The 25,036-nt window shown below is 41.9% G+C and overlaps 1 protein-coding gene across 1 annotated transcript in view; it reads left to right on the top strand.

The window, feature by feature from the left end:
* The window catches only part of USP34 (ubiquitin specific peptidase 34), a 311,265-nt gene that overhangs the window by 4,313 nt on the left and 281,916 nt on the right, over positions 1-25,036 (top strand). The window contains 1 exon segment of the mRNA XM_030557848.1: positions 24,035-24,122. Coding sequence (XP_030413708.1) covers positions 24,035-24,122 — 88 coding nt within the window.

Here is a 25,036-nt window from a genome sequence, read left to right as displayed (position 1 = left end):
TCCTGCATAGATAGTGACCCCTCTCCTCTCTTGTAATCATATTGCAAACAGCACAATAACTAGCAAACAGATGGGCATATCATAAAATATTTACAGGCAGCTTCATGTCCCTCAGAATTTTCAGATGGTCTGCAAAATTTGTTACAAAATAAACTGAAGCATTTTAAAATTAGAAACCTATCAAACACTTGAAACTAACTTTAGGGGTTTTGCTAGTATTTATAACTTAGGTACTGAAGACAGCTGATTTGGCCTTCTATCAGATATTCTTGAAGGGATATAATACGTATCTAGTAATGCATGAGGACTAGACCTTCCTGGGGGATGTGAAGGTCCTAGTTACATTCTGTGTGCAGTGAAACCTTCTTTTAGTGAACCTTTAACACAGTGAAACTGTACTTACAATGAAGTAGAACAAAAATCCCAAATTTTTCTAGTACCCTGTAATGTTTAAGTTTTTTGTTATGGGGAAAAATATCACTAAGGCTATCTACACTGTCAATTGAGCGACAAAACTTTTGTCCTTCAGAGATGCTAACCCTCACACGCCCCCCGCCCCCCGGAAAGACAAAGTTTCGCTGTGACAAGTATCAGTGTGAACAGCGCATTGTCGGCAGGAACGCTCTCCTGTTAACAACGCAAATGCCGCTCATTGTGGGTGAAAATATTTTGTTGGCAAAAGTGCTGAAAATACAGAGTACTTGCTTTGCAACTGTTGTAGGCAGAATCCTGATACACCTCTCCTAGTCATCAAATTGGCCCTGTCAACACTGGTTCTCCACTTGTGAGGTACTCCCTTCTCTTGTCGTTATATAATGCCTGCATCTGAAGAAGTGAGGTTTTTTTACCCACAAAAGCTTATGCCCAAATAAATCTGTTAGTCTTTAAGGTACCACTGGACTCATTGTTTTTGTTGATACAGACTAACACGGCTACTTCCAATACTAGTCATTCAATGGTTATCATTAAATTTGGAAGTTAATGATCTTACTTGTCTAGAGCCAGCCTTTGTAGTTTTGGAGAGGCCTGTAAAACAACATTTTGCTGTATCTGTTGCTGCCAAATTTAATTGTTTCCTGTCCACCACTATCATGTCTCTATGTGCAGAACCTTCCAAAAGATTGTGGGGTGGATTTGTTGGGATAACGGACTCACTTTTATATAAAAATATGTTAGCGCAACTGTGGGAGAAGTGGAGCCATGCTGCTTGTTTCTTTAAAAGTTAGCAATCAATTTACATAGCCTTGAAAACATAAGGTTAGGTATTCTTTGTAAGGGGACAGGCTTGCAATTTTTTAAAAATGAAAATAGATTCTTTATGTAAATAGTCCCCTCTCCTCGGGCGTGTGACTGTGAGCTTTGAAGATCCTAGCTTGGAGTAGGTGAGAATAACAAGGAGAGAAGAAACATAAAAATAAAATGGAAAGAGAGACCCCCTCCCCCTTAATTAAACTAACATATTAAACAAAACCCATTACTTTAAAAAGCAAAAACAAAGGTGAGAGTAAAAGATAATGTCTAAATAAATTTCACATTAATATTTGTAATTGTAAAGAGCTTTGAAGATGAAAAGCATTCTATAATTGGTAAGAATTCTAGTTTAAAGAGGTTTCCAAAATTAGAAAGCTGCCTTAGTATTTTGTGTATGCAACTTTTAGAGTTTGCCGTTATTTGGTCTTATCTAAAATAACACTGTTTTTTCTTTTCTCCTGAAATTTGTTTGATTTATATTGCTGAAGATAGTTCTTTCCCATGACACAAACCAGTCTATTATTAATGCTGAAGATTAGTTGTGTAAATTCAATTCTGCTCAGTTTTATTGTGTTATGAACCAAATACAGGCAGTTACTACAACCATTCTCTTGTATATAATGAGTATTATGATTTAATCTTGTGAGACTGAGTAAGTATTTCTTATAGTAGAAAATGGTATTGGGGAAATCACATTATAGCAGTGACTCTCAAACTTCTTCATATTGTGCATCTTTTTTAAGATAGAAATATTTTGATGAGCCACCATCTTTCCATATACCTGATCATGATTCTGCACAGTTTCTACAGTAACAGCCCTTCTTGGTTACATGAGTAAATAATTCAAATACGCCTCTACCTTGATATAACGCTGTCCTGGGGAGCCAAAAAATATTTCCGCGTTATTGGTGAAACTGCGTTATATCGAACTTGCTTTGATCTGCTAGAGTGTGCAGCGTCCCCCCACCCCCGGTTATATCGGGGTAGAGGTGTAGAATTAAGGAGACAAGATAAAATTGCTTTAATATGATTATGAATGTCCCTTTGTCACTTTGTCACTTCTGCTAATGTTGTACTTGAGACCAAATAATTTCCTGTTTAGGAAAGTTTCCACTCAAGAAGTTTTCTTCCAACTTTTGGTGGGGTGTTTGGTTTTCACTCTGTTTAACAAGAAGTTGATTTGGTGTCTTTAAACTTGTGGGTGTTCCAAGCAGATCCTGAGACATGTGCCAGGTGTGTAGTGCTTCCATAAAAGTTCCTGACCATGCAGGTCATTACAGCATTGATTCCTGTAAGACAGTAGTGGGCAACCTTCAGCCCGTCAGGATAATCTGCTGGCTGGCGCCAGACAGTTTGTTTACATTTGCATGACCACCCGCAGCTCCCAGTGGCTGTGGTTCACCGTTCCCAGCCAATGGGAGCTGTGGGAAGCAGTGGTCAGTTTGTTGTAAACAAACTGTCTGGCGACCCGCCAGCCGATTCCCTGATGGGCTGTCCGTGGACTGCAGGTTGCCCACCGCTACTGTAGGAGCTCTGCTGCTTCAGCATCTCCCTGATGTTAGGAGTGGTTGTCTGTCTGATTTAGAGTAGAATGAGCAGGGTGGATTGATTTAATTCAAAGCGATTTAAATTAGCAAGTCGGCAACCTTAAATTAATTGCTTTTAATTGTATTTTGCACTGGTACCTTTTAGTTATTTTCCTAAAGAAAGATCTATACATACTAGCTGATAACCATTAAAACATATTATTTGCAACTACATTTAGCTTTTATGCAAAATTTGGTACTTCTTTTTACTAGCCAGGAGGCTACAATATAACTATATAAATTTATTTAAGCATCTATTTAGCTTAATTTACGTTTTTCAGATTATTATTTTTTTCATCTTTTATTATGTTAGAAGATTGTGAATGATGCAGCTCTTATTTACTAAGCACTGATTAGTTTTTTACTTGAGATTTGTGTCAACCTCCTTGGATGAAAATTTGTATCAGCCATTTTGCATTTAAAACTAATAAAAGTAGTAGCATCTGTAGTTAATGAATTAAACTGATTGTTTCTAATCGCCATGCCCTTCAAGATTTTAGAAGTAGTAGAACTCGTCTTCTCAGATCCCAGTTTTTGTTCATAGATTGGAAGAGAAATATAAGCTCTCCTGGTTTTTCATCTCTCATTTGGGTTCTTTACTTTGATTGAACTAGTCATTGAATTGCACTAGCTGAATAAACCGAAAAGAAAATAGGCTCTCTGCACCTGCAGAGGAGGCTGCTGCTGTAAAAGGCTCCAACTCTGGTTCCAGGTGCTTAATGAGGAATTTCCACCAGTTCAGTGGCCTGTTTTTCTTTAAAATTTGCTATCAAACATATACTGGTTAATATTTTTTTGTATTTAATGATTATAGTAAGGTGTGCCTTAATATAGGTTGTCACTTTCAAATTTAAATTTAAATGTCTAATTTTAAAATTTTAACCTGTAGAACATAATTCTAATTCTTAAGAACATAAGAATGGTCATGCTGGGTCATACCAATGGGCCATCTAGCTCAGTATTCTGTCTCTGATCGTGACCAGTGCCAGATATTTCAGAGTCAATGAACAGAACAGGTCAAGTATTAAGTGAGCCAATCCCTATCGTTCAGTCACAGCGTCTGGCAATCAGAGATTTAGGGATACCTTGGACCATGGGGTTGTGTCCTTGACTGTCTTGGCTAATACCTATTGATGGACCTATCCTGCAGGAGCTTATCTAATTCTTTTTTTAATCCAGTTTTACTTTTGGCCTTCACGGTATCGCTGAGGATCAAATTGTACAGGTTGACTGTGCATTGTGTGAAGAAATACTTCCTTTTGATTTTTTAAACCTGCTGCATATTAATTTCATTGGGTGACCTCTAGTTCTTGTATTATGTGAAGGGGTAATCTCCACTTCTTTAGTCAAGTTCTTCACAACATTTATGATTTTATAGACCTCTATCACAGTGGTTCTCAATCTTTCCAGACCACTGTACCCCTTTCAGGAGTCTGATTGGTCTGTCATGCCCCAATTTTCACTTCACTTTAAAACTACTTGCTTTCCAAACTAGTCATAAAAATTACGAAAGTGTCACAGCACACTATTATTGAAAAACTGCTTACTTTCTCATTTTTACTGTATAATTATAAAATAAATGGATTGAAATATAAATATTTTACTTACATTTCTGGGTATAGCATATAGAGCAGTATATACAAGTCATTGTATGAAATTTTGGTTTGTACTGACTTTGCTAGTGCTTTTTATGTAGCCTGTTATAAAACTTAAGCAAATGTCTAGATGAGTTGATGTACCCCCAGGAAGACTGGTGTACTCTCAGGGGTATACGTGCCCCTAGTTGAGAACCACTGCTCTATCACATGCCCCTTAGCTGAATCTTCTTTAAGTTGAACATCTTTAAGGCTGCGTCTTCAGCCCCAGGGGCTGCAGGACTTTGGAGCTGACAGTCAGTGGGGCCCTGGCAGGGTTCCAGCGACAGGTGACAGACTCCTGAGGGGGCCCTCTTCAGGGTTCCAGTGCGTGGGGGGAGGGAGACGCCTCGGGCAAGCGGCTGGGGTGTCCCATTTTCTCTTTGGGAAATATAGTCACCCTGCAGCTCTCAGCTGCTGTGAGTGAAGGGGGAATTCCACAGCCCCCAGCTACCACAGTGATGGGGGAAACCATGGAGCTGCAGCAGCAAAAGTCACAGACTGGTCCCAGGTTCTGTGAATTTTTGTTTATTGCCTGTGACCTGTCCATAACTTTTACTAAAAATAACCATGACAGAATCTTAACCTTGAGCATCTCTCCTCCAATGAAAGCTGTTCTATACCCCTAATCATTGTTGTTGCCCTTCTTTGTACTTTTCCCAATTCTAATATCTGTGTTTTGAGATGGGCTAACCAGAACTGCATGCAGTATTCAAGGTGAGGGTATACCATGGATTTATATAAGTAGCATTATGATATTTTCTAGCTTATTTTCTATCCCTTTTCTGATGCTTTTTTTTACTGCTGCTGCACATTGAATGGATATTGTCACAGTACTATCCATGGTGACTCAAAAATCTCTCTTGAGTGGTAGCAGGTAAATTTAGACTCCATCATTTCGTATGTGTAGCTGAGATTGTGTTTTCCAATGTGTATTAGTTTGCATTTATCAACATTAAATTTCATCTGCCATTTTGTTGCCTCGTCACCCAGTTTAGTGAAATCACTTTATAACTCTTCTGCGATAGCTTCAGACTTAACTATCTTGAGTAATTTAGTATCGACTGCAAACTTTGCCACCTCAATGTTCATCTCTTTTTCCAGATCATTAATAAATATGTTGAACAGCACCTGTCCCAGTACAGATCTTTGGAGGATCCCACTATTTACTTCTCTTTGGTGTGAAAATAGACTATTTATTTCTGCGCATTGTTTCCTATCTTTTATCTAGTTACTGATCCATGAGAAGGACCTTCCCTCTTATCCCATGATTGGTTAGTGTGCTTGAGAGCCTTTGGTGAAGGACCTTGTCAAAGGCTTTCTGAAAGTCCAAGTATACTGTATTGAGTGGCTCACCCTCAAATATTTCTGATAAATTGGTGAGGCATGATTTCTCTTTACAAAAGATTATATGTTCCTCTATGAATCTGATAATTCTGTTCTTTACTATAGTTTCAACCAATTTGCCTTTTGCAGTAGAACCTCAGAATTACAAATACCTTGGGAATGGAGGTTGTTCATAACTCAGAAATATTCATAATTCTGAACAAAACGTTATAGTTCTTTCAAAAATGTATAGCTGAACATTGACTTAATATAGTTTTGAAACTTTTCTATGCAGAAGTAAAATGGTGCTTTTAACCATCTTAATTTAAATGAAAAACCGAAGAAACAGGTTTCAGAGTGGTAGCCGTGTTATTCTGTATCAGCAAAAATAATGAGGAGTTTCCTTACCTTGTCAAATCTTGTTTTTAAACTTTCCCTTTGTTTTTTTAGTAATTTATGTTTAATACAGTACTGTATTGTATTTGCTTTCTTTTTGTCTCTGCTCCTGCCTGATTGTGTGCTTTTGTTCTAAATGCGTATGGTCCTTTATTATTAGGATTAGTTCTTACTCTGCGGCCTTCATCCTTCACTGCTTTAATTTCTCCAGGTCACTTTGCAATTTGGCTGTGTCTCCCTGTGTGTTTTCAGCTAACAGTGACAGAAACAGCTCTTCCTACTGCCTGGAAGTGTTCTCTGTCAGGTGGTGCACAGACCACAAGTTGGCATTGTGGGGAGGGGAGAAGTATCTGCTTCTGTGAATCTTCTTTCTTGTTTTCCTAAGTCCCTACCCCTTTCTTTCCTGCATTTTCTACACTATATATCTAGTTCCCTATTTCTCTTTTTTATTTTTCCCAGATCTGCAGCTTTTGTCTGTCCTCTCAGTTTTCTTTTATTTTTGTGTGTATGTTTTTCCTTTGCCTTGCTTTCTCTCCTAATTTCTGTGCTCTCTCCCCATTCTTCATTCTACCCTTCTTCCCCCCGCCCCCCGCTTCCTGTTTTTTTCTGGCTGTGTTCTATTTAAAATAATTCTGTGCAGAACTGCCCTCTTTCATGGTAGCTACCATTTCCAGTTGTTCTTAGTAGGACAAAGGACACAGGCTACTTGCTTAACTCTCCCTGAAGACATTGTGAGGCTGTGGCCATTTTGAAAGAAGTTGTTTTACCTGAGGGAAGCTATGACCTCAGTCCAGCTGAGAATCATTGGAGGTGGCACCAGTTTTGAAATTTTCTGTGGAGGAGGAGATTTTTTATGTACCAGCCTCTGCTGATATCTAAACTTCCAGTTTCAAAAACTAATGGCAAAAAAATAAACAAAACTTAATCCTATATATTTATTTTGAAAAGCTATCTGTTGCACCAGATCTCCTCAACAGATGGTAGGAGGAGGAAACTAGGTGTATATATGGAAGGGTGAGTAGAACAGGAAGAGGGGGGAGGAAATGGTGTGTTGCATGTGTGCAAATGAGTGTGAGATACAAGGAGGAGGGAGAAGTTGGATAGTATGTGCTGTGAAATGTAGGGAGGTGCAAGAGTTGGGGGATTTTTGGAGGACAGGAGCTAAGGAGAAACTGGGATCGGCAGTGCAGCTGGTTTGCACTGTGACAATGCAAAGTAGCTGTAAATGCCAGCTATCTGGCAAGTATGTTCTGCTGCTTTGTGCTGCTCCCGAGTGGCATAAAACAGCTACAAAGTATACTGGTGAATATTGCCATAAAAGTTAAAATAAAAAAAAAATACTTCAGATAATCAGATCATTTCATTGTGTGGTAATATTCTCATTGGGCTTCTTGTTTGCTATTCATGTATAACATTTTTTAATTAAAAAAAGAAAAGAAAATTCACACTCAAACTGTGTTAAGATAAAGTTAAGAGTTGAGAGTGCATATTAGTAATTTAGGGTAAAATTTCTTACAGAGATATTGCAGTTATCCCTATACCAAGTATTATATATGCAGGAATTCAGAGTTAAGATTTAATTTAAAGAAAATTCAAACATGTTATGTTACTGAAATGTATAGTTAAGGCACCCGAACAATCCTAATGCTACCATATGTGGAAATGGCAGAGGTGCTTAATGACTTCTTTGTTTTGGTTTTCACCAAGAAGGTTGGTGGCGATTGGACATCTAACATAGTGAATGCCAGTGAAAATGAGGTAGGATCAGAGTCTAAAGTAGGGAAAGACAAGTCAAAAATTACTTAGACAAGTTAGATGTCTTCAGATCACCAGGGCCTGATGAAATGCATCCTAAAATACTCAAGGAGCTGACTGAGAAGATATCTGATCCATTAGCAATTATCTTTGAAAACTCATGGAAGATGGGAGACATTCCAGAAGACTGGAAAAGGGAAAATATAGTGCCCATCTATGAAAAAGGAAATAAAGACAACCCAGGGAATTACAGACCAGTCAGCTTAACTTTTGTACCCGGAAAGATAATGGAGCAAATAAATAAGCAATCAATTTGCCAACACCTATAAGATAATAAGGTGATAAAAACAATCAACATGGATTTGTCAAGAACAAATCATATCAAACCAATCTGATCGCTTTCTTCGCCAGGGTAACAAGCTTTGTGGATAGCGGGGAAGCAGTAGATGTGGTATATCTTAATTTTAGTAAGGCTTTTAATTCTGTCTTGTAGGACCTTCTCATAAACAACCTAGGGAAATGCAACCTAGATGGAGCTACTATAAGGTGGGTGCATAACTAAGTGGAAACTCGTTCCCAGAGAGTAGTTATCAGTGGTTCACAGTCATGCTGGAAGAGCATAATGAGTGGGGTCCCACAGGGATCGGTTCTGGGTCCGGTTCTGTTCAATATCTTCATCAATTATTTAGATAATGGCATAGACAGTACACTTATGAAGTTGGCAGACAATACTAATGTGGGAAGGGTTGCAAGTGCTTTGAAGGATAGGATTAAAATTCAAAATGATCTGGACAAACTGGAGAAATGATCTGAAGTAAATAGGATAAAATTCAGTAAGGAGAAATGTAAAGTACTCCACTTAGGAAGGAACAATCCGTTGCACACATACAAAATGGAAAATGACAGCCTAGGAAGACGTACTGTGGAAAGGGATCTGGGGGTCATAGTGGATCGCAAGCTAAATATGAGTGAACAATGTAATGCTGTTGCAGAAAAAGCCAACATCATTCTGGGATGTATTAGCAGGAGTATTGTAAGCAAGACACGAGAAGTAATTCTTCTGCTCTACTCTGCGCTGATTAGGCCTCAACTGGAGTATTGTGTCCAGTTCAGGGCACCGCATTTCAGGAAAGATGTGGACAAATTGGAGAAAGTCCAGAGAAGAGCAGCAAAAATGATTAAAGATCTAGAAAACATGACCTATGAGGGAAGATTGAAAAAATTGGGTTTGTTTAGTCTGGAGAAGAGACGACTGAGAGGGGACATGGTAACAGTTTTCAAGTACATAAAAGGTTGTTACAAGGAGGAGGGAGAAAAATAATTGTTCTTAACCTCTGAGGATAGGACAAGAAGCAGTGAGTTTAAATTGCAGCAAGGGCAGTTTAGGTTGGACATTAGCAAAAACTTCCTAACTGTCAGAGTGGTTAAGCACTGGAATAAATGGCCTACAGAGGTTGTGGAATCTGCATCACTGGGGATTTTTAAGAGCAGGTTGGACAAACACCTAGATCAGTGGTCCCCAACCTTTCTGTGTGGCAGGCGGCGGACGACTAGCTGCAAGGAGCGTGGCCGCCGGACGAGCAGCCACCAAAATGCCGCTGAGAAGTGGCAACGCCAAGAAGTGTCACCACCGAAATGCCACCAAGAAGTGTCGGCATTTTGGTGGCGACGCTTCTTGACATTGCCGCTTCTTGGGGGCATTTCGGCGGCTGCTTGTCCGGCGGCCACCAGTTCACTGCTTGGACAAGACTCATTCTGTATGCACAACATTTTATATATATGCTCTGAGACCTATGTTACTGACTTTATGCTTTTTAATATAGCTCACAATTTTCAGTTCTCTCTATTCAGTCTGTATATAAAAAGGAAGATATAATTTTTTTTTTACAGTTTTCTGTTTTGTAGGTAGGTTCTGGCCCTGCATAAATATTAATCTATCTGTATAATCTTCCATATATTCAAAATTGCTGTCATCGCAATTTAACATCTTTAATATGGAAATGTCTCTTTAATAGCTACATTTGTTTTTTGTTTATTTGACTATTTTGTGATGTCTACATCCTTCTAGGTTTATCATAATATTTTTAAATGAATGTTTTTAACTACAATTTGATTTTGCACTTGTGTAGTGAGTAGAGTGACCAGGTGTCTGGTTTTAGACTGGAACACCCCGTCGAAAAGGGACCCTGGCCGCTCCCGTCAGCACTGCCAATCAGGCTGTTAAAAGTCTGGTCGGCAGTGCTGTCCGGAGCAAAGGCAGGCTAGTCCCTGCCTGTCCCACTGCGCCCGGAACCGGCCAGGAGATCTGGCTCCTAGGTGGGGGCGGGGGCCACGATTCTCCGCATGCTGCTCCCACTCCAAGCACCAGCTTTGTTCCTGGCCAATGGGAGCTGTGTGGGGGGCGGTGCTTGTGGGTGAGAGCAGTGCATGCCATGGAGTCTCGTGCCCCCTCCCCTCCGCTTAGGAGCCAGACCTGCTGGCCACTTCTGGGGCACAGCACAGAGCCAGGATACGTAGTGCCACTGCGCTGCTGACTGGGAACCGCCCAAGATAAGCCTGCACCCCAACCCTGAGCCCCAATCCCCCCAGCTTGAGTCCCCCAAACCCAGAGCCCCCTCCTGCACCCCAAATCCATCATCCCTGGCCCCATCTCAAAGCCCACCCCCCCTCCTTCATCCCAACCCCTGCCCCAGCCCTGAGTTCCCCCCCCAACCCCAGAGCCCGCTTCTGCACCCCAAACCCCTCATCCACAGGCCCACCCCAGAGCGCACACATCCAGCCTAGAGCCCTCACCCCCTGCACACCACCCCTCTGCCCTGCGTCCCCATCCCAACCTGGAGCCCCCTCCTGCATCCCGGAGCCTGCACCCCCCCATCCAAGAGCACTCACCCCTCCCACACACCAACCACCTGCCTCAACCCGCAGCCCCCTCCCACATTCCGAATCCCTTGGCCCCACGCCCCATCCTGGAGCCCCCTCCTGCACCTTAAACACCTCATCCCCAGCCCCACTCCAGAGCCCGCACCCCCAGCCGGAGCCCTCACCCCCTCGCGCATCCCAACTACCTGCCCCAGCCTAGAGCTGCCTCCCGCACACTGCACCCCTCATTTCTGGCCCTACCCCAGAGCCCGCACCCCCATTTAGTGCCCTTGCCCCCCCCCCGACCCAGCCCAGTGTAAGTGAGTGAGGGTAGTGAAGAGCAAGCCACTGAGGGAGGGGGAATGTTGTGAGTGGGGGTGGGGCCTCAGAGAAGGGGCTGGGCTAAGGTGTTCAGTTTTGTGCCAATAGGAAGTTGGCAACCCTAGTGTTGAGTGACCTTTAGATATAAGATATCCTGCGTAAGTCTAGCATGGTGGTTGTCCTTGAGGTCTAATTACAGTGTGTTCTCTTAGCCCTCAAATTCTTGCTAAAAATGTATTTATAATCTGAGCTTCATTTGTTTACACTTGGAATTATACAGTTTCCTCTTTTAGTTGATTTACATTTCTCATCTTTTGCAATCTCCTAGTACCCTGCAGGTTTTTAAGTGTCCTTTTCTTGTCATGGAAACTCATAGTGGTTTTTTTTTTAGTACTATAGTGTATATCAGCCATTCACATTATTATGGAGAGGTCTGATTGTGATGCCATTGTTAAGATTACATTTAATTTTTCACTTAAAACAGGGTAAAAATGGTGGCTTAAATAAATGTAAAAGGCATTTCCTTTGAGTCTTATGTTTGTTCAGGCCCCTCTAGCTAACAATGGCATATTATTAACCCATTAAACTTTTTAGAAAGTTGAAACACATTTGAATATTCTGGGAATAGGCATCCTAGAAGAAAGTAAACTGATATCAAGCAGTTATTAACAATTTTTTAACTTAATTTTACCTTTGGGGCCCATTCAGCAGCTCAAGTTATTCTTAAGTAGTGTCACAGTGATGACAGAGGTGGCTTAACCCTTCATCATCATCTTTCCTCTTTATTTAATTTGCATGTTACAGTTCTGTTTGAAATGAGTTAATGGTGTGAGGGAGAGCTGTAAATCTTAGAGTCCCCCTTCATCTATCCATTATGGACACAGAATACCGGATTGACTTGCAGGCTTTGGGTCTGAAACACCAGTCCTCACTCTCCTCTTTGTCACAGCTTTGTATCAATGGGATCATTTTATAGGCTGCAAAGTTCAGATGCTGCTGTACTTGTCTGCTGGTAGTCTTTAGCCCTACACATGTAGGTGGTAGGGTCAGGCCTGTCATGGGTGGGAGTGGGGAAGTGCTATCTCCAAAGTACCCTCCCTGCCTGTGTTCAGCGTTTTGTTTACTTGTGTTTCACTTTACCCTACTCCTGGGACATGTTATGAGAAGGCTATAGGCATGTTGGCATATCAGGGCTGTCTTCACGGAGTTGAAGCAACCATGGGTTAGATAGACAGGCATGCTGAAGAATTTCAAAAACCATAATTTATATCCACATGTTTGAAACCTGGGATGCAGATCCTGGGCTCAGATTAATAGACTGTTGACTGGAACAGCCAGAGTGACTGTCATAATGCAGAAACTGGCTTAGCCCAATCTTGATAGTGTGACTGTGAGGCAGCAATACAGAAAGTCAAAGGTGGTGGTGGAGTGCACAATTAGAAGATTGGAAAGTGGACTACAACACCTTGCTACCCTGTGTGATGCAACAGTTGGATGGCTGAACAGTCTAGATACTGACATGTGATGCATATGAAAGAAGAGATACCCTTCAGTTGCTCCCTCTGTGGGTTGACTGAGCTATAAATAGCTTAGGAGAGCTATTTCTGTGTTTCACCCCTACTCCAATGCTTTAAGACCCTACCTGGCCCCCAGCAGCCTCCAATCCTGGCCCCTCCCCCTTCCTTCCCTCAGCAGCGTGCATCTTCCCCAGTAACCTTTAGCACCTGCCCTTTACATTCCCTGATCTCACAGCACCACCTCCTCCAGGAGTCTCCGTGTTCCACATCCAACTCTCCTTGTATGTCCTCCCACAGTTCCTTTCTCTCCCAAATGGTCCCAGACCAGGAATGTAAGGGCACCTCTCTGGGCTGGTTCCCTAATTAACACCTTAACCCTTAGAATCATAGAATATCAGGGTTGGAAGGGACTTCAGGAGATCATCTAGTCCAACCCTGTGCTCAAAGCAGGACAAATTGCCAGACAGGTTTTATTTTATTTATTTATTTTTTAACTTCAGTTCCCTAAATAACCCCCTCAAGGATTGAACTCACAACGCTGAGTTTAGCAGGCCAATGCTCAAACCACTGAGCTATCCCTTCCCCCTTCTTTCAGAGCTCCTCTACCCACCCTCTCTTCTTCCCCTCACTCAGTTTGTCTTCAGTACGCTCAGTTCCTTTCAGTTTCTCTCTCTCTCCCTTCCCCATTCATTATCTGTTCCCATCCTCAACCTTACAAGGCAACAGCACTTTCAAGAAGATCTTATGGAATGAAAATAAAAATAAAAAACCATACACAAAAACACTACATGTTACTGTATGCTAAAAGACCACACATATCCGTAACTACCTTTTTTAGGGGGTAATTTGGAGAAAGAGGTGCTGGAAGTTAGGTGTTCCCATGAATTTCTAGCACTATCCTCTGAAGCAGCTGTTACTGGCCATCTCTAGAAACTGGATTCTGGACTAGATGGACTGATGGTCTGACCTGGGATGGCAATTCCTATGTTTAGTTTGTCCATAACAGGTGAAATAACTTTGATTAAATCTCTTTCATCTCTTGGGATGGTGATTCCAGATATTATAAACTCTCATTCATCCATGCACATTAAAAAATTGGTATTATTTTTTGGAACATCTTGCCAAACTTCTGTAGTACAGTTTTAATTAGAGAAGAGAAAAGGAAGGATTCTTAGTGTACACAAGTGTATATATCTACATAAAATTTAATACTACCTCCTTAACTCTGAATTTCTTGCACAGTAAGTTGCAATATTTTTTATAGAGGCTGACCAAAATAAACTTGTCTAGGCTGAAATAAAAGTCCAAAAGTTAATAATTTAATAGTATACCTCTCAAAGCAAACTATTGCACATGTATAGAACTATTCCTTCCATTCAACATTGTCGAATGCTTTTGTAGGCATCAAGACATTGAATTGATGTTCTGATCTGATGTTACTGGCTCCAAATCTTATTTTTATAAACCTAATTTGTTCTTTGATAATCTTTTAAAAATGTTTTGGTAAGCATCTTTTCCATTATCTTGCATTCACCCTGAGTAAGTGAAACGTTTGTTTCAGGAGGAGGATTTCCAGTCCAGTTTAAGAACAAACTATCAAATAAAAACCAATAAACAAACCAAACCTCTGATTACCTGGAGTTAAGATTCAGAGAAAAACGAACCTTAAGAGAATGTTGTAGCTTCCTTTAAAAATAAAAATGGAAAGCATATAAATATAAGCTAAACTCCTATTTTTCATGTCAGGTTAATTGTATACAACTAAGTTTCCAAAATTCTGAATGCATTTTGGAAGCTTTTTAAGCAGTTGTTTAAGCTGTTTAAGGGCATGTCTGCACTTAAAAAGCTGTGATGGCGCAGCTGCCCCAGTGTAGCTCTGCCACTGTAGTGCTTCAGTGAAGTCTCTACTATGTTAACAGGAGAGCTTCTCCTGATGGTGTAGTTAATCCACCTCAGTGAGAGGTGGTCATTATGCTGACAGGAAAAGCCCTCCTGTTGTCATAGTGCTGTGCTGGAGGTTACGTTGGTATAACTGCATCGCTCAGGGGTGTGCATTTTTCACACACCTGAACTACTTTGGTATACCAGTGTATGCTTGCAGTGCGGACCTGGCCTAAGATATCTTAAATATGGCAGCATTTTGCCCTAACGTGGAATATGGTAAGTGTACTGTAGTGAAGACCCTGTGTATTATGTGGCAAGCTTGACATAATGTCTGTGGCAAGGTTCTTGGATTCTGCAGCGCTCTGATGTGGTCTTAAAGAAACCAAATATCATGGGAGATTGTGTTGTAAAACGCAAATGCGGATGGGTCTCTGATGCAGCAATGTGCAATCTCTGTAAACTAAAACATAACAAAATAAACCAGTATTCTTTGAGAATCATGTTGTTATATGTTTCCATTTATGTTTAGGAGGGTGATAAGTGGGAAGATTTAGGGGACTTTTCCCTAATTTCATGGTTTATTTTTAAACAATGAACTTGAAATTGAGTCAGGTTTTTTTGGGTTTACAATCACTTTGATTTTGTAAATAATTTTGTTCCAAAGTGGCTATGTCTAAGACCCACACAAACCAGAGGGAAAACAGTTAAACTGATTTCGTGTTGTTTATAAAGTGTTGTCAAATATATAAATCAAACTGGAAAAAAAATACTATTTTTCCCCTTTTTCATTTATGGTAATTTTAGGTGTTGCTCATACTAGGTATAAAAAAAGTGATATGATTGTGATTTTTTTAAGTTGATGGTGTCTCTTCTGACACATCACATTTATAGGCACTGCAGTTTCTCTGTGTGTAGTGTATTTATTTTAAAGGAAACTTCTGTATTCTCTTAATGATTGTTCTCTGAAGTGATATGTTTCCTAACCTTACCTGCAAGTTAAAAGTTTTTTGCACTGGAATTTTTAATTTTTAGAATTGTATAGTGACAGTAGTCACTTGCAAAACTGAAGGAATTCAAGATGAGATTGGAGCCAGAAACAATCCTTACTTCCCACACCCAGGGGGGAAGACATCTCAGATCAGTGAGTTTTATTAGGTTTTTCTTAGGGCTGTCAATTAATCGCAGTTAACTCAAGTGATTAATGCAAAACAAATTCACTAGATTAAAAAATTAGTCACGATTAATCACAGTATTAATAGCACTGTTTAATAGAATATCAGTTTAAATTTATTACTTATTTTCTACATTTTTCAAATATATTGATTTCAATTACAACATACAATACAAAGTGTGCAGTGCTCACTTTATATTATTTGTGATTACAAATATTTGCACTGTAAAAAAGATAAACGAGATAGTGTTTTTCTATTCACCTCATATAAGTACTGGAGTGCAATCTCTGTATCGTAAAAGTGAAATTTACAAATGTAGATTTTTTTTTTTTACATAATTGCACTCAAAAACAAAACAATGTAAAACTTTCGAGCCTACAAGTCTAGTCAGTCCTATTTCTTTTAAGCCAATTGCTAAGACACACAAGTTTGTTTACATTTATGGGAGATACTGCCTGATGCTTATTTACAATGTCACCTTACAGTGAAAACAGGTGTTCGCGCGGCACTGTTTTAGCTGGCTTTGCAAAGTATTTACATGCCAGACATACTAAACATTTGTATGCCCCTTTGTGCTTCGGCCACCATTCTCGAGGACATTCTTCCATGCTGATGACGGATTCTGCTCGATAATGATCCAAATAATTGAGGACCAATGCACGTTTATTTTCATCATCTGAGTCAGATGCCACCAACCGAATGTTGATTTTCTTTTTTGGTGGTTCGGGTTCTGTATTTTCCGAATCGAAGTGTTGATCTTTTAAGACTTCTGACAGTATTTTCCCTGCCTTGTGTCTCTCAGATTTTGGAAGGCTTCAAATTCTTAAACCTGCTTTGTTTTTTTCCTCCCAACTTCTGAGAGTCTGAAATGTCTATATTTGCAAATTGTTTGAAATTAGAGACCAGTGTTTCTACTGTGTAATCAGTGAATGAAATTGTTATTTTTAAAGTTATAAAGGAAGTGTTCAGAATGTCAGGATTCTATTTTATGCTGGTTAAAAAGCAATAAGAAAATTTTAGAATGATCTAGAAATCTACAGAGAAATGAGAATAGGTGGAGTTATTGTTGGCAGGAGAAAGGGATGTAACTAGTGGGTAGAATCATCTGTGACTGGATGTTGAAGAGAGTGGAGTAAGTAGAATTGAGTCATAGACTCATAGGTCAGAAGGGACCAATATGATCATCTAGTCTGACCTCCTGCACAAGGCAGGCCACAGAACCCTACCCATCCACTTTTATACAACCCCTCATCCAGGATTGAGTTATTGAAATCCTCAAAACTGGTTTGAAGACCTCAAACTGCAGAGAATCCACCAGCAAGCGACCCATGCCCCACGCTGCAGAGGAAGGCGAAAAACCTCCAGGGCCCCTGCCAATCCGCCCTGGAGGAAAATTCCTTCCCGACCCCAAATATGGTGATCAGCTAAACCCTGAGCATGTGGGCAAGACTCACCAGCCAGCACCCAAGAAGGAATTCTCTGCAGTAACTCAGTTCCCATCCCATCCAACATCTCCCCACAGACCATTGAGCAGACTTATCTGGTGATAATCCAAGATCAATTGCCCAAATTAAACTATCCTATCATAACATCCCCTCCATATACTTATCAAGCTTAGTCTTGAAGCCAGATAAGTCTTTTGCCCCCACTACTTCCCTCGGAAGGCTGTTCCAAAACTTCACTCCCCTAATGGTTAGAAACCTTCGTCTAATTTCAAGTCTAAACTTCCTAATATCCAGTTTGTACCCATTCGTCCTCGTGCCTACATTAGAACTAAACTTAAATAATTCCTCTCCCTCCCTAACGTTAACCCCCCTGATATATTTATATAGAGGAAGCATATCCCCCCGCAGCCTTCTTTTGGCCAGGCTAAACAAGCCAAGCTCTTTGAGTCTCCTTTCATAAGGCAGGTTTTCCATTCCTCGGATCATCCTAGTAGCCCGTCTCTGGACCTGTTCCAGTTTGAATTCATCCTTCTTGAACATGGGCCACCAGAACTGCACACAATATTCCAGATGGGGTCTCGCCAGCGCCTTATATAACGGTACTAACACCTCCTTATCCTTGCTGGAAATACCTCGCCTAATGCATCCTAAAATCGCATTTGCTTTTTTAACAGCCGTATCACATTGGCGGCTCATAGTCATCCTGCTATCGACCAATACCCCAAGGTCCTTCTCCTCCTCCGTCGCTTCCAACTGATGCGTCCCCAACGTATATCTAAAATTCTTATTATTAATCCCTAAGTGCATGACCTTGCACTTTTCACTATTGTATTTCATCCTATTACTATTACTCCAGTTTACAAGGTGGTCCAGATCTTCCTGAATAGTATCCCTGTCCTTCTCCGTGTTAGCAATACCCCCCAGCTTTGTGTCATCCGCAAACTTTATTAGCACATTCCCGCTCTTTGTGCTAAGGTCAGTAATAAAAAGGTTAAATAAGATCGGTCCCAAAACGGATCTTTGAGGGACTCCACTAGTAACCTCCTTCCAGCCTGACAGTTCACCCTTCAATATGACCCGCTGGAGTCTCCCCTTTAACCAGTTCCTTATCCACCTTACAACTTTCATATTCATCCCCATCTTTTCCAATTTAACTAACAGTTCCCCATGCGGAACCGTGTCAAACGCCTTACTGAAATCGAGGTAAATTAGATCTACCGCATTTCCTTTTATCTAAGTAATCCGTCACCTTCTCAAAGAAGGAGATCAGATTGGTTTGGCACGATCTACCTTTAGTAAATCCATGTTGCAATTCGTCCCAATTACCATTGACCTCTATGTCCTTGACTACTTTCTCCCTTAAAATCTTTTCCAAGACCTTACATACTACAGACGTCAAGCTAACAGGCCTATAATTACCCAGATCACTTTTATTCCCTTTCTTAAAAATAGGGACTACATTAGCAATCCTCCTGTCGTATGGCACAACCCCCGAGTTTATCGATTGCTTAAAAATTCTCGCTAACGGGCTCGCAATTTCACGCGCCAGTTCCTTTAATATCCTCGGATGGAGATTGTCCGGGCTCTCCGATTTTGTCCCATCAAGCTGTTCAAGTTTGGCCTCTACCTCAGTTGCGGTAATGTCCACCTCCATATCCACATTCCCGCTTATCATCCCTCCATCATTGCTAAACTCCTCACTAGTCTTATTAAAAACTGATGCAAAGTACTTATTTAGATATTGGGCCATGCCTAGGTTGTCCTTAACCTCCATTCCATCCTCAGTGTATAGCGGCCCCACTTCTTCTTATTTATGTGGCTGTAGAACCTTTTACTATTGGTTTTGGGATGATGAGCAGTGGCTGCAGAACTTGCAGACGAGGAAAGCCACATTCATGGGACTGTGTGATGAGCTCGCCCCAGTCCTGTGGCACAAGGACATGAGAATCAGAGCTGCCCTGCCATTGGAGAAGCACGTGGTAATTGCAGTGTGGAAGCTGGCTACTCCAGACTGCTACCGATCGGCTGCTAACCAGTTCGGGGTGAGAAAGTCGACGATTGGACTCGTGTTGATGGAAGTGTGCAAGGCCATTAATCACATCCTGCTCCAAAAGACTGTGACTCTGGGCAATGTGCATGACATGGATGGCTTCGCACAAATGGGCTTCCCTAATTGTGGAGGGGCAATCAGTGGCACACACATTCCAATTCTGTCACCAGACCACTTAGCCACCAAGTACATTAATCGGAAGGGGTATTTCTCAATGGTTCTCCAGGCGCTTGTGGATCACCATTGGTGCTTCACAGACATTAACCCAGGGTGGTCTGGAAAGGTGCATGACGCACTCATCTTTCAGATCACTGGTCAGTTCAGGAAGCTGCAAGCAGAGACTTTATTCCTGGACCAGAAGATCACTGTAGGGGAAGTCAAAATGCCCATTGTGATCCTGGGAGACCCTGCCTATCCCTTAATGCTGTTGCTTATGCAGCCATACACAGATAACCTTGCCAGCATCAAGGAGTGGTTCAACAATAGGCTGAGAAAGTGCAGAATGACTGTTGAGTGTGCTTTTGGCCATTTAAAGACCCACTGGCGCTGCCTATATGGGAGGTTGGACCTGGCCAATGACAATATTCCTATGCTTATAGCCATGTGCTTCATAATATTTGTGAAGGGAAGGGTGAAAGCTTCACTCAGGGCTGGACCACTGAGACTCAGTGCCTGGAGGCTGAATTTTAACAGCCAGAGACCAGGGCTATTAGAGGGGCGCAGCACAAGGCCATAAGGATAAGGGATGCCTTAAGGCAGCAATTTGAAGCTGAAAGCCACTGATATTTGTTGCTATACTAGGGAGTGCAGTGCTTGTAATGCTAGGAAGTGATTGTGATTGGTGCAGACGTTGCACTATGAAGGTTTAAGAAAATTGCCTGTTGTTTTGTAGGGCTCTGTTTGCTTTCAATGAATGGAATAAAGATTGCTTTCAAACCAACATAATTCTTTTACTGAAAAACAACAACCAGAGGAGGGAGACAAACACATCAGCATTGAGAGGGATGGGGGAAGGGAAGGTCCTAGGAGGAGGTGGGGTACCAGAACGATTAAAGATATGTGTGTATCCAGGTATCCATTCCAGCCTTCTCCTTTGGAGTACAGTGCAGGAGGTACTGTACTTCAGCAGGGCTAAACTGCGGAGAGATGGGTGTTGAGTGCAGTGCGTACTGGGAGTTTGCAGTGCTGGACTGTGACAGGGGAAGAGTGGAATGCAGCAGGTACAGACTGGAGCCAGGAGGTTGATAAGAATGTGTTGGTGGTGTCTGGGGGGCACATGGGAAAGAGTTTTGCGACAGCGGCTGCAGGGGAGGGCAGGTGTGGAGCTGCTCGGTTTTCAGTGCTAGTAGCACCTGGAGCGTGTTCACTTGGTGCTCCGTAACGTTTAAGAGCCGCTCCATGGCTTCGTTCTGGTGCACCGTGTTCTCCTTTCGGTTCCTCTTCTTGCTGTCCCGCCACTCCTTCAATTCTTGTTTTTCAGCCGCGGAATGCATTATGACCTCATGCAGAAAGTCCTCTTTAGTTCTTTGTGGCCGCTTTCTAATTCTGCACGATTGTTCAGTTGGCAATAAGAAAGAGGGAGGCTGGGCTCCCAAGGTCATATCTATGAAGCTAAAATGCAATATTTTACAGAAGTAGTATTGTTTGCAACACAGACTACTGATTCAATGATTTAACACACAGCCACTTTTCACATACCTATCACTAAATGGCTGACCCCAAGCAAACACACATGAGCCACAAGACCCCCAAAATGGTGAGTAACTGCAGGGGCAGAGGAAATCAGTGTTCCAGGACTGTACTGTACCCTGGGCACGTGGCTCTTGGGGAGAGCCAGCACTGTAAGGGGGGGTGTCTTATATTCAGTACTATCCCCACATTTTCCACATGCTGTGTTCATTATGGAAGATATCTCGCTCCTGAGGGTTAGCCATTCCACATGCTGTGTTCATTATGGAAGATATCTCGCTCCTGAGGGTTAGCAGGGAATAGAGAGTCTTCTCCAAGACTGCAGCTTCTGCTCTGACCCTTATGTGGCTTGCTTGTGTGCAGCAATGGTCCCTTCTATCCTCCCCCTTCTCCCCCGCCCGTGACGGCAGAGTGGCGTGGAAAGTTACCCTTAATGGGGTAAGAAACAAAGCAGCTCTGCCAAATAACCTGTGGCAGAGGATTCCCCAGTATCTCCATGGGAGTTTCATGGAGATCTCTGAGGCAGATACCCATGAAGTGAGGGAGTCAATCAACACCCTATTCCACCGCTCAAACGAGGCATGTATTGGTGCGCACATCATACAGACACAAGCCTGCTTTCTGCAACCCTTCTGCCCCCAACAACTTGCTTCAACGATTCCCAAAATCAGAGCCACTTACCAGGGATGACCTCTCCTGTTTGCACTTCGCCAGGTTCCGACAACTGACTGGCTAGCCTCCTCTGGGATAGAGAAGAGCTCCTGGCTGCATGCATATCTGACTTTTGAGTCTTCCTCTGGGTTCCCCTCCCCCTCCATATTTTTGTCAAAGATTTCCTCTTTCTGGCTTGATCCACTCTCGACTGGCATGTGAGCCACCGAAGTATCCACAGTGACCTTTGCAGTGGAGGTGGAGTCGCCACCGAGTATTGCCTCGAGATCTTTGTAGAACCAGCAGCTCGTGGGCGCAGCACCGGAACAGCAGTTTGCTGCCGACGCCTTGTGGTAGACGTTCCGCAGCTCCTTCACTTTTGAGCCTGCACTGCGATGTGTCCCAGTCATGGCCCCTTTCTGTCATGCATCGTGAAATCTGTCCGTTGGTGGTATAATTCCTGTGGCTGGAGCGCAGCTGGGACTGAACAGCCTCCTTTCCCCAAATGCTGATGAAGTCCAGCAGTTCGGCGTTGCTCCAAATGGGGGATCGCCTGATGCGTGGAGCAGGCATGGTCACCTGGAAAGATGCGCTGAGACCACTGCATGCATCACCGAGCAAACAGAAAAGGGACTTTCAAAATTCCTAAGGAGTTTAAGGGATGGGGATTATGGTTAGTCACCTAAGGGCAGGGCAGTAGAGTTCAAACCGATAATCAGAGAGGTGAGAACAGGCATTGTGGGACACCTCCCGAAGGCCAGTTGCCGTGCTGTAATGGACCAGGGTGTCTAAACTGGCACCGTGATGCTGTAGCCCCAGCGCAGAAAGCCGTGCGCCTCTCATCGGAGTGTTTTTTTTTTTACAGCTTTGCAGCTGTGCAATTTCTGCACACTAACTGGCTTGGCAGTGCGTACGCCTCAGGAGTTACAGTGCAGAAAGCTGCTTTGCTGTGCAGAAACTTGCCAGTGTAGACAAAGCCTTAGAGTGTCACAGCTAAATACAAGATTGAACAGATAGTTTAGCATAAGTAGTTAGCACAGATTCTAAGGGACTATTCGAGGTGAAGTGGCTCATTAACACCCCTGTAGCCATAGGACAAAAAGCGGGGTTAGTGGGTTACAGATTGTTGTAATAAGCCGTACTTCCAGTGTCTTTATTAAGACCATGATTTTTAGTGTCTAGCAAAGTTCTAAATTTTTACTCCAAGGGTCGTCTTTTGAAAATGTGCAGGTTTCCTTTGAGGATGCGGACTGGTAGGTCAGATATGGATTGATTGCCTTGCAAGAAGTGTTCATCTAGAGATAATACTGACTTTGTCTACATTACACAGCTTTTAGTGACACGGACATGTTGACATGTCCGTGTCACTAAAAGTCAGTCAGTGTAAACGCTGTTTGTCAGCAGTGTTGCCGACAAAATACTTCCACTGCCTCTGAGCGTGGTTCTTGTTCTCGACAGGAGAGTGCTCCTGCCAACAGCGAGCCGTTTACACTGACACTTGCTGTGGCAAAACTTTTGCCTTGGGTGGGTGGGTGGGACATGGTTCTTTAAGCACCTGTGAACGACAAAAGTTTTATTATTCAATTGGTAATGTAAACAGAGCCAGTATGTTTTTATCTTTTATTATTTTCCTGTGTGAGTTCATGTGAAAGTTTAGTGATCATCTGGTTTCACCCACATAGTTGTTATGGGCGCATGTAGGGCACTGGATGAGGCACACCACATGTGATAGGCAAGTGTAAGACCCATGGATTTTGAAAGATGTGTTGGGTAGGGGTATGGATCATTGTAACAGTGGAGATATGTCTGCAGATTTTGCATCTGTTGTTCTGGCAGCGTCTGGTGCTGCTTTGAGTTGATGTGTCCTGGTCTGAGGGGAGCCTGCTTCTGATGATGAGCTTGGAGACATTGGGTGGTGTTTGAAGGCCTGAAAAGGGAGTTCAGGAAAGAATTATTTCAGGATGGAGTCCCTCTGAGTGTGAGTCGTAGTTTGAGGATACCCCGTATAGATTTCATTGTGGGGTGGTAGGTGACAGCTAGAGGTGTTTGGCAGGAGAGGGTTTTATTTCTGTATTGAGGCAGGTTCTCTTGGAATGTTTGAGTGGCTCACTCCATGATGTGATCTACTTCTCTGATGGAGTGTCCTAATTTGGTAAAGGCTGTTTTTGAATGTGTAAGATATATACCCTGGACTTTTTCCTCAGAGCATATTCTGTGGTATCTGAGTGCCTGGCTGTAGATAACAGATTTCTTGGTGTTGGAGAGATTACTGAATCTATGAAGGTAACTGTGGTGATCCAGGAGTTTTGTGCTGGAAAAACCTCTGCAATATTATGTTACTGTATTCTGGCTAGCAATGCAGTTCCTGCTCTAAGTCTGATTTTTCTAATTCGATCCTTTAGGAACAAAATTTATGCTTTGATATTTTATGTTTAATGTAGCAGTTAAGTCACATTAAATATTACATATGCCATTAACGACTTAATATTTTTATTCAGTATCTGACATCGAAGGTGGTGATGGATTGCAGCTCCGAAAGGAACATGCACTCAAGATATTTGCTTATATCAACTCCTGGACGCAAAGGTATTTTCATCAGTGTCTTTAAACTCATCATATTGAACCTCAATTGTTGTAAAAAAAATATGCGGGAAATAGAATGAATAGAATAAGTAGAGCGAGTACAATATTGTAGTGTGACTAAAATGATGGGAGAATAAAGGAAATTCTGGCCTTCATTTACATATAACCACTTTTCTGCCATGTCTCCTGCTAGGAGTGTGTGTTTAGAACACACCTTTGAAGCACTGGCTGGCATTCCAGAAGCTGTTGAACAACATAGTAGTAAACAGGCTAAATGATAGTGATGAAAAATATTATAAAACCTTACATATGCTGTTGCTTAATGTGAACTATCCTGCCACATACATTTTTTTCTAAAGAGAATGGGGGGGGAAAATCAAGAATTATTACTTTGAATTTCCGTGTTTTATGAAAAAACAACGAGGAGTCCTTGTGGCACCTTAGAGACTAACAAATTTATTTGGGCATTAGCTTTCATGGGCTAGAACCCACTCTGAAAAGTGTCTTATGAGGATTTTTCCACAATATCTTGGTGTTGTGACTCAATAAGATGAACACATGCAGGCCATAGCTACCATTGTAAAATATATAAATAATTTAAAATTGCCGAACAGTAGTTGGGACCATGTAGTTCTCTGTGAGCGTCTGGAAATGGGATGCCCACAGGAATTAATGAAGTCTTAAGTATTGGTGCTTGACGTTGGAGTCTCAGTGTCACTTTGAATTTCCTGTCTTTGTTGGTCTGTCATATGCTTTGTTAGTTAAAATATGTTTAAATGTGAAACTTCCTCATAGTTAGTCACTTCTAAAAAATTAAGATCAGTCTTTTTTTCTTACTATTTATTAGTTTTTTTAAGTTGATGGAGTCCAAACTTCTCATTTTTAGATATTTTAATTCTGAGCCACTCCAGGAATTT

Source organism: Gopherus evgoodei, chromosome 3 (genome assembly GCF_007399415.2).
Source record: "Gopherus evgoodei ecotype Sinaloan lineage chromosome 3, rGopEvg1_v1.p, whole genome shotgun sequence".
In the NCBI taxonomy this organism is placed as follows: domain Eukaryota; kingdom Metazoa; phylum Chordata; order Testudines; family Testudinidae; genus Gopherus; species Gopherus evgoodei.
This window is presented reverse-complemented; position numbering and strand designations above follow the sequence as displayed.